Source organism: Megalopta genalis, chromosome 8 (assembly GCF_051020955.1).
Source record: "Megalopta genalis isolate 19385.01 chromosome 8, iyMegGena1_principal, whole genome shotgun sequence".
NCBI lineage: Eukaryota > Metazoa > Arthropoda > Insecta > Hymenoptera > Halictidae > Megalopta > Megalopta genalis.
The window spans coordinates 16,525,320-16,539,984 of record NC_135020.1 but is presented as its reverse complement, the minus strand read 5'-3'; the positions used below and the strand labels follow the sequence as shown (position 1 = coordinate 16,539,984).

Below are 14,665 nucleotides of genomic sequence, written 5' to 3'. Positions count from 1 at the left end.
TCTATGTTCTAAATAATTGATGCAACATGAATTCAGTGTACGTAGGGACGCAATTGTTAGATATAAATCAATAACAAATTTGCAGTTTTTCCAGAGAAATTCCAATTTTTTTGCAGAGAAATTCCATTGTATTCCTGATCGTGGCTAAAGATGAAATGAATAGAGAATGAAATTCTCTAAATAAAATAAACAGACTTCTTGGATTTGATGCGCGTATGATAAGAATTACTAAATAAGATATCAAACTACGAACATGTTAGAATAATGAAAGAAGATCGCTGTCTTCTGTTCAATTTATTAAAACGATTCAAAGAGGAAACACATTTTCATTTTACTTCCGTTTCTTACGTTAAGATCCAAATAAAATAAAATCCAAATAAAATAGACAGACTTTGGATTTGATGCGTGTATGACAAGAATTACTAGATGAGACATCAAACTATGAACATGTTAGAATAATGAAAGAAGATCGCTGTCTCTCCTGTTCAATTTATTAAAACGATTCAAAGAGGAAACACATTTTCATTTTACTTCCGTTTCTTTCGTTAAGATCCAAATAAAATAAAATCTAAATAAAATAAACAGACTTTGGATTTGAAGCGCGTATGACAAGAATTACTAGATGAGATATCAAACTATGAACATGTTAGAATAATGAAAGAAGATCGCTGTCTCCTGTTCAATTTATTAAAACGATTCAAAGAGGAAACACATTTTCATTTTACTTCTGTTTCTTGCGTTAAGATCCGCAATCTGGAAATAAAAGGTACGCGAGAGTCGGCCGAGTTTTTGTTTCGGTACAAAATAGCACAAAATCGAAGAGGCTACGAGTGCATGAAACGCTGAATCCAGTGATAGCGCGCGAAGACGCACAATATCTAGCCGGGGGCTCGGATCGAATCGAGCGAGTCTTTCTTCTCGTGGAAGAATGGCAATAACATCGTATCGCGGACGGTAGAATTTTCCATCGGGCAAGAATCACCATCGAACCGGCGGCATTCTTTCGTCCGCGTGAAGCGAACGGTACGTTAGCCATCCCATTCGTCCCACCATGGCCGTTCCTCGGTGGGCAAGCCTCTCTCGGACAAGGGGGAAAAGAAAGACTGGAGGAAGACGATTTTGCTGTGTACGATGACTCGCCGGATTTCTCGTACCTGATACACCGCTTGCCGCGCCGGTAGAACGCTTGGTCGGCGATCGTGCTATTCATTATAGGAGTAACCGGCAAAGATTACTTAATAGAATCCGGACAACTCCCAACTTTGTTTCTTTATTAAACCTTTTTTTCGTCCCGGCCGTAACCGCGGCGAAACGATCGCCGTCGAAAACGGTTACTATCCAGAGATTTTCGACCGATCGACTTCGGCCGCGCCCACCGATCGGCACAGTCTCGCCGATCTGCTGGAAATCAAAGGGCTTTTAATTGAGACGAGTCGCCATCGATTCTGCTATTGGCGACGAGAAAGCCCGGAGTAAAGAAACCTCTCTATTTCTTTTCATTTCTTTTCCGATCCCTTCGAATGGTTTTTAATAATGCGAGGAAATCGTTTTTGTGCCCCGCGAAATTGCTTCTACGTGATTTTTTGCAGTTTCTAGGCTGCGGTTTCTTAAATTAGGTTTTTGCTCGCGGTTCTTGTCGGGTGTTATTGTGGAGCGGAATTGTTATGGGATATGCTCCGCGCGACGGAGGGTTTAACGATCTTATTAAAAAATTCCGCTGAAGAATGAAAGTGGCGCACCTATGATCCGGAATAAATTACTGCTATTAGTTACATATATACATACGTACGTTTACGCTCGGCGACTTCCTGTCGCTATTTCGAGTCACGGTAATCATGAAAATATCTATGCGATTGTTCGCGATACTCCTTTTTTCTGTGCCGGGCATCGCGAATATGCCCGCGGGCGAGCCGAGGTAAATGGAATTGCTATGATACGTTTACGGCTGCTGACGGTCGTATCATTACAGCTCCATCGATTATTCTTTTTTCGAGCGCCGTTCGCCGGTTCGCGTGGACTTCGATCGACTTCTTTGTGCGGATCATTCGGGGCGAACCGCGCCTGCTGCATCTTTGAATTGAAAACTTTCAAGCTTTCAAATTTTTAAAATTCAGGTTTCCAAATTTTTTAAATTCAAATTCTCAAATTTTTTGAATTCAGGTTTTCAAATTTTAGAAGTTCAAATTTTCAAATTTTAGGAGTTCAAATCTTCAAACTGCAAGATATTTAAATTTTCTCTTTTCTAAAATAAAACGATTCAAATTTTCCCTTTCCTAAAATAAAACGATTCAAATTTTCCCTTTCCTAAAATAAAACGATTCAAATTTTCCCTTTCCTAACATAAAACGATTCAAATTTTCATTTTCTTAAATTAAAACGATTCAAATCTTCATTTTCTGAGATTAAAAAAATTCAAATTTTAATCTTTTTGAATTCAAAAAATTCGAACTATCATTTTCCTAAATTTTACGATATTTACATTTTCATTCTTTCAAATTTTCGAATATTCGTCTTCCGGGCGCAAAAGATGTCAATCCTTCAAATTTTCAAGATTTAGCAGTTTCGAACGTCGAGTCATCAAATCATCGAATTGTAGGATCTTCGAATCTTTGATTCAAGACAGAAAAACAAAAAATTTAGGTTATTACTTTCATATTACGAATATTTCTTGTATGTCACAAGTTGCGTATTCTTATCGAAACTTGAAATCCAACGAAATTGAAAGTCTAATCACAAGGATCGGAGCATAATTATCAGGAATAAATTGAGAGCTTTCGTAAGTTAAAAAAACTGGAACAATCGTCTGTGGCCGGTCGTCGAACGTTTACCATTACTTAACCGTCATCAATCACAATTTAAGAAACAAGAAACAAGTAATATCGTTGACACATGGGCATTGCGATTTTATTCATATAATTATCACGTGTCTCGCGGCCCGGCCGATGTGTACAGAGCAATAAATCATTTTTTTATAATATATACCCGCCGCGTTTGCGGTCGCGGTGAATGCAACTACAAAAATCTGTCTACCGCCATTATCTTTGATTGATATCTCCAAACGCTCTAGCTGCGTTTCTTGCTACCATTATTCCCATTTCCATTATACCCTACTCACGGCGATTAGGGTAACGCTTTTTATTAGGAGAAACAGTAATCAGTTTTTATGCTAATCCTTCAGCGGTATCGTTACTTTCGTTAATTTTATCAAGAGCTACTAAACCACGCATTATTCAGGAAAAATCGAATCGAATGCGAATTATCGGGCGCTGCAAGACGCGCTCTTAAAAACAGTTAGCATCCATAATGTGTACCATCGAACTATCCGATATCAAAGATTGCCGCAAAAAATTACTCAATTTATTTTTTCGTCTACTTTTTTAACGCCACTTTCTATTTTAAATAACGATTTTGATTACAATGACTTGTGCTCTCATCTTAACCCCTCACTTTTTGCTTGTCATTACAACATTAAAAAGTGACTTGCAATTATCCCACGTGACTCACATTAATTGAAATCCTCCCTCTTATTGAATAATCTCCCCGGTTCACACACTTTTCAATGTACTTTCATTTAATTAAGCTGCCAACCGAAGAGAATTAGTTAAGTTATCCTTTTTCTTTGCTCCAGTCTCCATTATTTCACTCCGCCTCGGTCAGTTACCGATCAATTTGTATTTTAATTGCTTTGGTCGAAGCAATTGTAGCCAAAGGTAACATTCTTCCAGCGAAGACAATAATTCCACTTTAATAATTTCCACGTTAATAATTTCCACTTTTAGTCGATCCAGTCATCTTCGTCGTTTCTCTTCAAAAGCAAACAAAAACAAATGCTATTTAACAGTTAATCAGTTGCGAACCGCACAGAAGTGCATCAATACCTCGATTGTTCGAATACAGAACGATCCAAGTTTATATAAATTTGCTGTAAAAATCAGTAAGAACTTGTTATATAACCTTAACCGTTCCATTATCCGAACGTCTAAACTCTCCGGATCAATTCGGACAGCCGCTCGACTCATTTCCGTCATAAACGCATCATCGAATTGCTATTATGACCAAGCCGGGACAAAAGAGGAGAGAGAGAAAGACGCCGGCGGCCAAGGGAGAGCATGCGGAGGAGGGAGAAGCATAACCGTGAAAAAGAGGGAAGTTAAGACAAAGCCCAAAGACGGGGCGAGCGAGCAGCGCGGAAAGAAATTGCTGGCAACGTGAGCCGCAATAACAGAAACGCTGACAGGTGTTCTCCGCCGGTGGAGAGCGAGAGAAGGAGCGATACAGATCCAAAGAGAATGCGCGAGAGAGAAAGAGAGAGAGAGAGAGAGCGCGAGATAAAGAAAGAGAAAGAGAAAGAGAGACTGAAACAGAAGGAGTACGAGTACGCACCGCGAGAGCACGGCCGATATAACAAGGATTCAACTGGCGGATCGCAAAAACCCTCGGCGATCGTGTACACAGTGGCCGAACGGGGGCCGGGACGCGCGAAGGGGGTTGAGGGCACGGGGGTTTGCACAAGTGGGGGAACAATGAGCGTCCGCCAGCGTGGCTAGGATGCGCGCGTGTACAACGGGGAACACTGGTCGCTAGGAGAAGCGAAAAGAAAGGCCCTTAACGATTCCGCGTATCTTCGAGCCACGCAGCTGCGTATTCGAACGACGTGATCGGCAATAACGCGAGAAAGAGATCCTCATCCTCGGCGAGGAGCCGACGGGACCTTACCCGCGACCGGTAAGAAATGACCGGGGGACCAGGGCCGTCGGTCGTCGACGTCGTCGTCGTCGTCGTCGCAGTCCTCCTCGTCGTCGTCGTGTACGTGCGTAGGTCGGCCATCTCCGACCGTCAGACACGTCTGGACTACCGTCTCTCCAGGCTTGGAATAGTCTCTCACGGGGCGCAGGCCAGCAGGCCAATTAACTGTTATTATCGGACAGTTCTTGCGTGTAAACAGCGCCGGGCATAGGCGACTCGCAGCATCCACGGCATTCGCTTCCGATCCCTCGAAACCACCACCCTTTTTACCAATCGATCGGACGAACCGACTCAACTGTCATCCGAAGATGATGACCGTTCCGCGTCGGACGCCGCGTGATCGTTCTTTTGTTAGCCGCTTTGTACCGGGGGCTCGATGGGAACATTTGGGAGCTTGGATAGGGTCTTCGGTAGAATCTCGATCGGTTCTGCGATATCGGAATTCGCTATTGTACGAATACGTTGCATCTACTGTTAGGTTAATCTAAGGAAACCCGTATGCAAAATGATTTACTGTACAATGTACTGTATAAAGATGACGCCTAGTATACAATCTAGGTAACGGTGGCCATTGAGGCCCAAAAGGCCCGTGCTTTCACAGATTATTGACCGCAATCACGGCATAAACATACGGGCATCACGACAACGGCCAGTGCGACAGACCTAAACGAAGTTTCGACGAGTAAATCACGACATTGGCGCAACGATTTCAAACACCCCCGAAAAAGCAATTAGAACGTTCATAACTTTATCTACATCCGATCATGACAGAACCGAATCGACAGAACACGATTAAGTATCGAAACCGAAAAGACCACGATAAACAGCAACGATGAAAACAGTGCAAAAATATCACAATCAAACACGAATTTGTACCGTGTTTTTCGCGTGTAAAATATACGAGCGGTACATCAATTGTCAAACGAAACATTTTGAATTCTCTTCAACGAAGCGTCATTAACGCTAAACCTATTGTGCTTTACCAAAATGACCCGTTCTGTATTAATTTAATTAAGATATCTTAATCCAACAAGCATACGTTACAATAAAAATGATGATTCGTCTAAGTAAATTCCGCCATCGTCGAGGAAACAACATGTTCTATTATACGAAAATTCGTGTCACTTTAGTCTGAACAATCGAGATTTCATTGTATTATTATTCGAATAGATCGCTGTGGAGAACAGAGTTTCGCTCTACTGATTCGTGTAAATCCATAACTATTGCATTCATTGTTTCGCGACGTCCATTTGGTACCGTCGAAGTAGCTCGAAGATAGCTGAAAGACGACGCGCAAATGCAACTGCATCTTACACACGGACGCGAAACGTCTTTCAATCCGAAGCGAAAGCATTAAACTGAAATCCTCGAAAGCACAATAATTCGCGCGGCTAAGTCTGATATAGATTAAACAGGTCTGGTAGCCAGCATCGTGAGAAAAGGGTTACGAAGACATTCGCAAGCACCGAGTACACGTTCCGGGCAGATCTAACCGTTCCGGCGAAACAAGCATAAGGCGACAATAAATTATTGAATCTGCCTATAGAATGATTTCCAATCCTCGGTAGAGGGACAGGGAACAAGGTAAATCCTCGCGAGCTCCGAGAGACCGTGCACGAAAACGTGGTTACGCAACGGGTCGCGTCAGTCGGTCGCCACAACTTAATCCCGCGAATCTATTCGACGCGAATAAACGATTCGAAATCAATTAAAGACCGCAAGGAGGAGGAAAAGCGAGACCCGCGCAAGGTCGCCGCGTCGTTGGACGACACCGTCCACGAGCAGCGCCGTTAAAATACTATCACGAAGACCCGGGGGGTTACATAATCGTTCACCTTGACAACGATACTAGATTGAATCTATAGTACGAGAGCCAGCGGCCGAACGAGCCATGTACAACGTTATTTCATAAATCCCGAGATAACATCCTCCAGAAGCACTACGAAATCGTGAGATATGTATTCGTGCGGGGAGTACATAACGAGCCGGGGCCCCTCCCTCCCCGGCCCTGCCTCGTCCCGCGTTACATCCGCGGCCGTACCCTCCGCGTCGGCGTGCGTTGTCAACCGCGTGTGTAAAACGTCGTAAAAACGTAATAGATTCAGTCCCAGGGACTCGTGAGTCAACGTGTTGCCGGCGACGATCGCGATAAATTTCCCTGGCGAGCAGCGCGCGATTAGATTTCGAATGAAGTCGGTACACGACCGGTCGCGGTCCCAGCCCGGCCAAGTACTTAACGTCGTGTAGCGACCGCGGGAGGCTTCGTAATCGGGCTGATTAATGCCTGGTTTAAGGAAATCGGGGACTTCCGATCCCGCGGACTACTGCCCCGACACGAATTCGGTAGCTGCTTCGTTTTAAACGTTGAACGATTCCGGCGGGTTCGTTTGCGAGTTCGACCAACTCCGACGAAGACGAACGCAAAAATGGAACGCTGCAGGCGTCGATTAGGTCTCATCGATTCGGGAGATCTTGGGCACAGGATTTGGAAGGAGGTAGTCTTAGAGGATGAATTTCGTAACGGTTGGTTCTAGATCCTCGGTACGAAAAGGTTTTACGATCGGTAACAAGTCGAGTTTGTCTATCGTCGACGTAAGGGCGCATAGAAGCAGGACATTGCTTATAAATCAATTTATATTCAATTTTATTCCGATTATATGTGGAAGCAATTCCTCTTGGAGGATGAATCTGGAAGCGATTCGTTCGAAATACAGAGTGCAAGAGGGTTTTATAACTCGAGTAGCTACTTCACATTAAACGCTCTGGGATTCCGACACGCTGGACGACTTTGCACGTGTTGAATCAGATTGATCAATGTACGAAATTGTATTTTAATGAAATCTGTGGAAGTAAGTGTTCTTAACTTTTAGGCTACTGTGGGCCCTTATAGCTTAGAAAGCTCCTGGGCTTAGAAATTTTGCGTTTGCGACACTGAGAGCGCCTATAGGCGCTCGACGCAATTTAGTTTTCTGACTCCGAGAGCGCCTCTATGGGCGCACTGAAAATTTTATCGATATTTATTCCGATAGATCTTATCTCAGTTAGACCATTAATATTAAATTTGTAATACTTATAGTATTTCGGTTTAGAGAAATAAATAATATTGTTTTAATGTAGAAAAATTCAGTTTTTTGATTATTGAAATATGTTTTCATAAAAATGCATCCCTGAAGATGCATGCAAAAGTTCGTTTCAAAGTCTGCCGTAGTCAAGGAGTTAAAGGATACATTTCTGGATACGATAGGACTTTATGATTCGAGTTACTACTTGATCTTAAATGCACGAGAGATTCCAACACGTTCATCCAAGTTGAACGAAAGTAGTCATCTTAAGGGTAGATTTGTTCAACCGAGTTACATATCGTACACGTTGCATTAATAGGATCAATTTGTAAAATCCTGCTGAAGCCAGAGTCAAGGTGCAAGTATTTTTAGGGGATGAATTTGGTAACTACTTGCTTCTAAGTCTTGGAAACAATGGGATTTTGCGAGTCGTTTAAATTCATCCAACTTCAGTGAAAGTAACAGAGACGCAGTGAATTCTCTCCAAATGCCCCTCAGCTCGTAAACAAAAATAAACAACTTGGGAAAAGGAGACACGATTACTCGAGTCTCGCGGCTTGTTTTTATAGTCGCCGATTGTCAACAGCTCCCATGATACATCAATATTGGCGGGTAAATGGGCCAAAACTGCATTCTAATTTTACAAATTCCTTCAAATGCGTTAACAAATTAAGATAACAAATTGTATTTACACGTGCCTTATACAAATTATAAAATCGTGTGAAATAGAGATACAAAACAACATCGATCATAAATAAAGAATGATTTTTGAAATGTCAAACTTCTTGAAACATATCTTTAAACAATAGAAGTATAAAATTAGTAATAAAAATTAATAAAAAAAATTTATTTTTATAACTTTTCGACTGAATTTTATGAGGCATTCGAATACTTATGTTGCACGAAAATTCGACCTTCCTAAATATTTTCTTAATTACGTAAATAACGTTTTACACTAAATCGAAAATTTGTTGTATTTTGACATTTATATACTCTACTTTAATATACCGTAAAGTATTTTTTCCCTTCAATGTATATTTATTTAAACATATGGCGTAGAAGTCCACCATTCTCTTGTAACAAGAAAAAGATGGATGGAAATATTTTTCTTCGCTAAGATGTACGATAAATTCTTCCTAATTGACTCTCAGCTTGGAAACAAAAATGGACAATTTGGAGAAAGGAGATGCGATTATTCCAGCCTCGCGGCCCGTTTTTATAGTTGTTGACAAAATCGGTAACTATAAAATCGAGCCGCGAGGCTCGAATAATCGTATCTTTTCTTCCCAAATTATCCACATTTGTTTACAAGCTGTGGGACAACTTGGGAGAATTTACTGCACGACTAATCGAATAACATTGAACATATATATATGTTCAATGTTATTCGATTATATTATATATATATATATATATATATATATATATATATATGTACACGACTGTTACCCGGAACCCTAAAAAAAGCTTCTAGTAAATTGCAGAGAAATAGGTCGTCTGTATCGCGGTGTGATCGCTGTCGTCGTAGAAAGTTAAAATGCGATGCGAGTGAAATAATAACTAGCGCACGGGTCTAGAGGAACGCGACGCTTAGCGAAAGAACTCCATAAACAATTTCCCAAGACACTGATTCACCTAAGCGCCACAGGCAACAAGGACTGCCGCTAAGAAAAACATGCAAAACAGTCCGATCAACCCGCTCGCCGACTCAATGAAAAGGGAATACCGAGGCAAAGAACGTCGCCGCCGAAGTCCTGTTGAATAAGCGTGTCGCATCCCGCTAACGACGTCGTTAGGAATTTCCCACGTGCCGCTGGATTACGACGCTTTTCAGCGGGGCCGGGCTGAATTATCGCCGGCCACTTCGTTCGCCCATTATCTCGGTCCCTTTGGCCGCGGAGCATGCGTCGCCGTTTACGATCGCGCGGTCGTACGCGTCGTCAATTAACGTAATTAACAATGTTATGAGTCAGCCGGCTAATATTCGACATCCAGCGCCGTCGTTCGAATCGCGGTTCGACAACCGCGCGTGGAAATCTATTCGTTTTCCTCGTCGACGCTGCTAGCATTTCTACCGCGGACCGCCGTAAATCCCGCAGCCGACTAATCACGCGCTTTTCCGCGTCCTTTCGGCCGTGTTCATTTTCACCGTTTCTCCGTAAACCGCTTCGCCGGCGCGCTTCCGAAGCGCTTTAAGTTGCGCTCGCCTCGATAAATTACGAATCGCGCACCGGGGTTCGTATACGAGAAAGTCTCGCACGGATGTAACGCCGCGAGAGATGATGCATAATCATCCTGTTACGATCGTTGAATCGAAAGAACCGTCGAGCACAGTTGGGTGATCGATGGTAGACCGGTTGAAATCGTCGAATTTTTGGCGGCGCCGCGTTTTCCAGCGGAGATCCCGCTTTCGGCGTTTGGGGGAAACGAAAGTGTTCGTCTCGATTTTGAGTCGGAAAAGGATCGCCAGCCTCGCGATCCGATGGTAGAAAGGCAACTGAAAGGTTTGCTCGTGATCCTTTGATCTTTGCTCACATTAGAAGAATATTGCTCGTCCCGGTACCGAGAGGCTGCGATTAATTATCGCCGCGGCCCGACTGGACCGGCTCCGGTCTCCTCGCGGTTATTAGTGCGATTTTTATCGCGTCGTTATTAGCATTCGGAAATGTTAATCCGTGTTGCAAGACGCGGGACTAGAAGCACCGGTGTGTCATAAACCGTGATTCATAGAATTCGGGTTCCTCGTACAATTAAAACGAGAAACGAAATGGAAAAATCGTGGTATATGTGCGCGAACGTTTCGTTTGCCTGCGCAGAGGTCACGCTCCTTACGAGGAAATTCGATCGTGATTAATATTATCGATGAAGTCCAAACGATTTCTCGGCACAGAATGTCGAAGTTTACCGATCGAACGTTTCCTGGACGCACGTGCGGAATTATGTAATCGTCGAAATTATGTAAAGCGCTCGCGCTCGCTCGCGCGCGCGTACACGGCTGGGGTGTCGATCTTCCTGATTTTACTCGATTCGAGTCCGAAGACTTTCACGGAGCCCTAGACACGTCTTCCTACTGTCACCTGTCGACAAAAGGCTTCTCGGAGTTATTCACGGAACGCTGCCCTATTATTACTCCATGTTCGGCTTCAATCGACCTGCGGCTCTCATCGGGATCTACCCTCGTCAAACGCTCTCCCGATGAATTGCGACTCGCCGGTGAATCGCCACCCTCAATGCCCGCATTCAACCACTCCGGCCTCTTGTCCCGAGCGTCCTTGAACTCGACCATTGCCCTGCAACCCTTTCAAGTGCCGGCAAAAGATTTCGGAGAAAGTACTGCCCGGACGATGAAGAATTTCGTAAATTTTGCCCGATCGCCGCCGCCTCGTTTCAAAATATCGTACGATCTTGAAATTATTATTTCGCGTTCTGATATTACTCGGGCTAGACGTCGATCGATCGCCGGTCAGATTTGTACTCGGTGTTGATTGGTGCAGCGAGTAATTTGATATTAATTACCGTTCGGTTTTTTCGACGCCGTCACCGATTACTATATATATATATATATATATATAACGAAGTTTTACGTAAATCCCTACTTGTTTACAATTTTCCTATGACTTTTCGTTTTTATGTTAAATCGGCGACTGTCACGGCTATCTCAGAACTCGCGGAGATTTGTTTACGAGATCGTAAATAATAAGAGATCAGGCTAGGAAATGAAATGTAACGATCGAAAACCGCGGTTTGGAAGTTCGTTTATTAGCGTGCTCTATTCGAATGCAAATAAACATTGCGTTGCTCTTATTAAGCATACCGCAACGATACCGACGCGATGCAAAGTACGAACAACGATGTTGAGCCGGACAGTGAAACGATTCAAGCTTCTGATAAGAAAAAGAACTTGCGGAGAAACTACAAGTTCATTTACCTTTTAGCTATAACAAATCGATTTCACCGCGCATTCCTTTGTTCTCGTATCAACTTGTACTTCGCCGCGAAAAAGTGCGCCCCGCACCGATTTATAAGGTACGCTTTCACAGCCGGCGACGGAACATTTTAGCCGATCGATGTCTCATTTGTATAGGCAGGCCCGCGAAGCGATTAGAGTGTCTCTATTGGCTCGAAACACCTTTCCTCGCGTTCGTCAAACGGTAAAAGCTGCACAAGAAACGGATGGCTGTCGTCCGACAAAAACCGAGCGCCGTAATTGGATCGTGTCAATAGTTTCTTTGAATATTCTTTCATGATACCTAGTTATGGACGCTTGAGTGACTCAAATCACGCACGCGAGCGGTTCAACTATGTACAACAAAAACCGGCGGCTACGGAGCAACGTGGGCCTGGCGTGCCCGTAACTTCCATCAGCTTCCAACCTGTATTAATTTCTTTTCTTTTGTATCGCCGTCGATTTTGTATATTGTAGCGTTCCACCGGCGGCCGTTAGAGACTTTCACCTGCTTATGAAATATTTATTACCGGACTCGTAACATGTCAACAGTAGCACGATCGTAAACGAACGTTTGTTAAAAATTCGAATTGACAGCCCGCTGATGCTCGCAGTGACCTTTGGGTGACAAGGTTTTAATTGGTTGGGCGCAGAGCTTAGTCATAGTAAGACCATAGTCATCTAAATTCTGATGCTTTAATATTTGTTTTATTCCACCTGGGTTGCAATTCTTTACAATTTGCTCTTACACTAATTTAACCTATTCGGAATGCTGTTTGTATTAAGTCCAATAAGAAGATCATCGTTGACCTTGACATTAAACCTACCGAGCTCTAAAAGTAACCGACCGTTGCTACGTAAGAGTGACAAGTCTGAATTTAATGAGTCCTCTCGCCACTTTTATTACAGCGTGCTCTTGAATTAGGAAAGTTATTTAATCATTTCCTATGGAAAGATTCTTTATAATTTCCATAATTTTCAACCAAGTAATTCGAAACCGGACATTTCGATTGACAAGGCAATGTTAAAGATCTGTCAAGTGGTTGCCATGAAAGTCTGAATTTCCAACAATTTATCTCGTTCGTTGTAACCCTTTGGCTATAACAGATTTTGATACATGTATTAGTGCACGTATTTTTCAGATTTACATAGGAATGATTGAAACACTGTACCGTATTACATATATTCGTTAACGGTAATAATAATTTCTGATCAAATTTGCCTGTCACCTGTCACATGTCGCGATCAAACTATAGTGACGCACGTACATCGCATAGCTGCTTTTTCTCCTTTTTCTTTATTTTTGTTGTGCTTGTCAATCTTGACGAGCGCTATCGCGCCGCTTGATTCTCTTCGCAATCAATTAAGACAAACGCTGTTACGCTGTTCGCCACTTTTCGACCGTGTTTTCTGAATAACCCCTGGGACCCACACGTTAAAGGTAAAAGGCGACAAATATTTGCTTATTTGCTCGGCGTCAGTAGCCGCAAACAGTAATTACATCAGAAGACAATTTTCAAAGCGCCTATAAGCACCCAAAATAGTCTAGAGGCAAAAACATCTAATGAACAATCCATCAAATCTCACATTAAGTTTGCTAGCAGAGTTTTAATCAATTGGACCCAGAGTTGTGAACGTATCATCAAAATTCTAATGTTCAGTATATAGTTCCAATTACAGGCTATTAGGTCCAATAAAGAGATTGACCTTGCAGAAGTAGCCTGAAAAGGATCAAATGGATCTATATTAAACGACTGCCACGCTCAGCCCTCCTCTTTACCCAGATTACAAGGGTCCTCGTCCCTAAACAATCAGAATCAAAGCCGCAATATGCATCTCACTCGCTTTAAAATTCTTCGGCCAGTTCCATCATCGTTTCGATTTCCGTGTCCCCAGGTGCAGGAGGGCCCAGTGTCTCCAGCGTCCTCCTCCCTGAGCAACCAGAATCAAAACGAGAGCGAGCAACAGGTGTTGCTGGCGACGATGCAGCCGGTGAACGTGCTGGATCTGCACGAGCCGGCATCGGTGCACTCTCTTCATCCAAAGTATCATCACCATCACCGTCACCACCACCATCACCACCATCACCATCATCAGCAGCACATCCAGGGCGACCCGGACGACGTGCAACAGCGTCCGGGCGACGACACCGACGGCAGAGTGACGCCGGTCACCGAGGCAACGGCCGGCAACGCGACGCTGGGCGTCGGCGAGCACAAGATGATCGATCTCATTTACAACGACGGTCAGAAGACCGTGATGTACACGCACGACAAGGAGATCATCTACGAGAACGAGGCGGACAGAGTCCAGGTGGTGGAGTATCCTCCACCGCCGCCGTCGCCGCCGTCGCCGTCGCCACCCTCGGCTGTCACCAGAACAGGACTCCTGCCTCCCACCTGCGTCACACCTAGATCAGCCTCGGCGTCCACGGCGCTGCACTTGCACCACTACCCCCAGCTGCAGCTGCAACACGAGGACGACCTTCCGCCGAGTGTTCGCCACGCTGTGAACGCCACCGTGCCAAATTGTGGAGCCGCAACCACGACCACCACTGTCCTCGTCTTCTCAGAGCTGGTTGCTGCCGATCCTGCAGCAGGCGCCGCCGCCGCACAACAACTCACCCTCACTGCTGCTGCTGCCGCTGCTTCGCTGCGTGCTGGGTAAGTTCTGTTTCATCTTCTGTTTGATTTTTGGTGCGGGGTTGGTTGTCCGGTCTTTCTCTTGTTACAAGAGGATGGAGGTGAATCGATTTGGACGAGCGTCTAGGTTGGATAAGTTTTAGATCGTTTGATCTCCTAGTGCTGCCAGAAATATATTTTTTTTTATTGAGATGTAAAGGAAATTCTCCCTAATTGACACTCAGGTTGAAAAGAAAAATGGGCAATTTGGAAAGAGGTACGGTAATGTC

At 43.8% G+C, this 14,665-nt stretch overlaps 1 protein-coding gene and 1 long non-coding RNA gene across 4 annotated transcripts in view; one reads left to right on the top strand and one right to left on the bottom strand.

Annotated features, from left to right (window-relative positions):
- Positions 1-14,665, top strand: part of grh (grainy head) — a 242,857-nt gene that overhangs the window by 10,151 nt on the left and 218,041 nt on the right. For all 3 annotated transcript variants that reach the window (XM_033483077.2, XM_033483079.2, XM_033483081.2), the window contains exon 3: positions 13,651-14,417. In XM_033483077.2, coding sequence (XP_033338968.2) covers positions 13,651-14,417 — 767 coding nt within the window. The remainder of the gene's footprint in view (positions 1-13,650; positions 14,418-14,665) is intronic.
- LOC117227645 (uncharacterized) overlaps positions 1-14,665 on the bottom strand; it is a 127,133-nt gene that overhangs the window by 19,015 nt on the left and 93,453 nt on the right. The window lies entirely within an intron of this gene.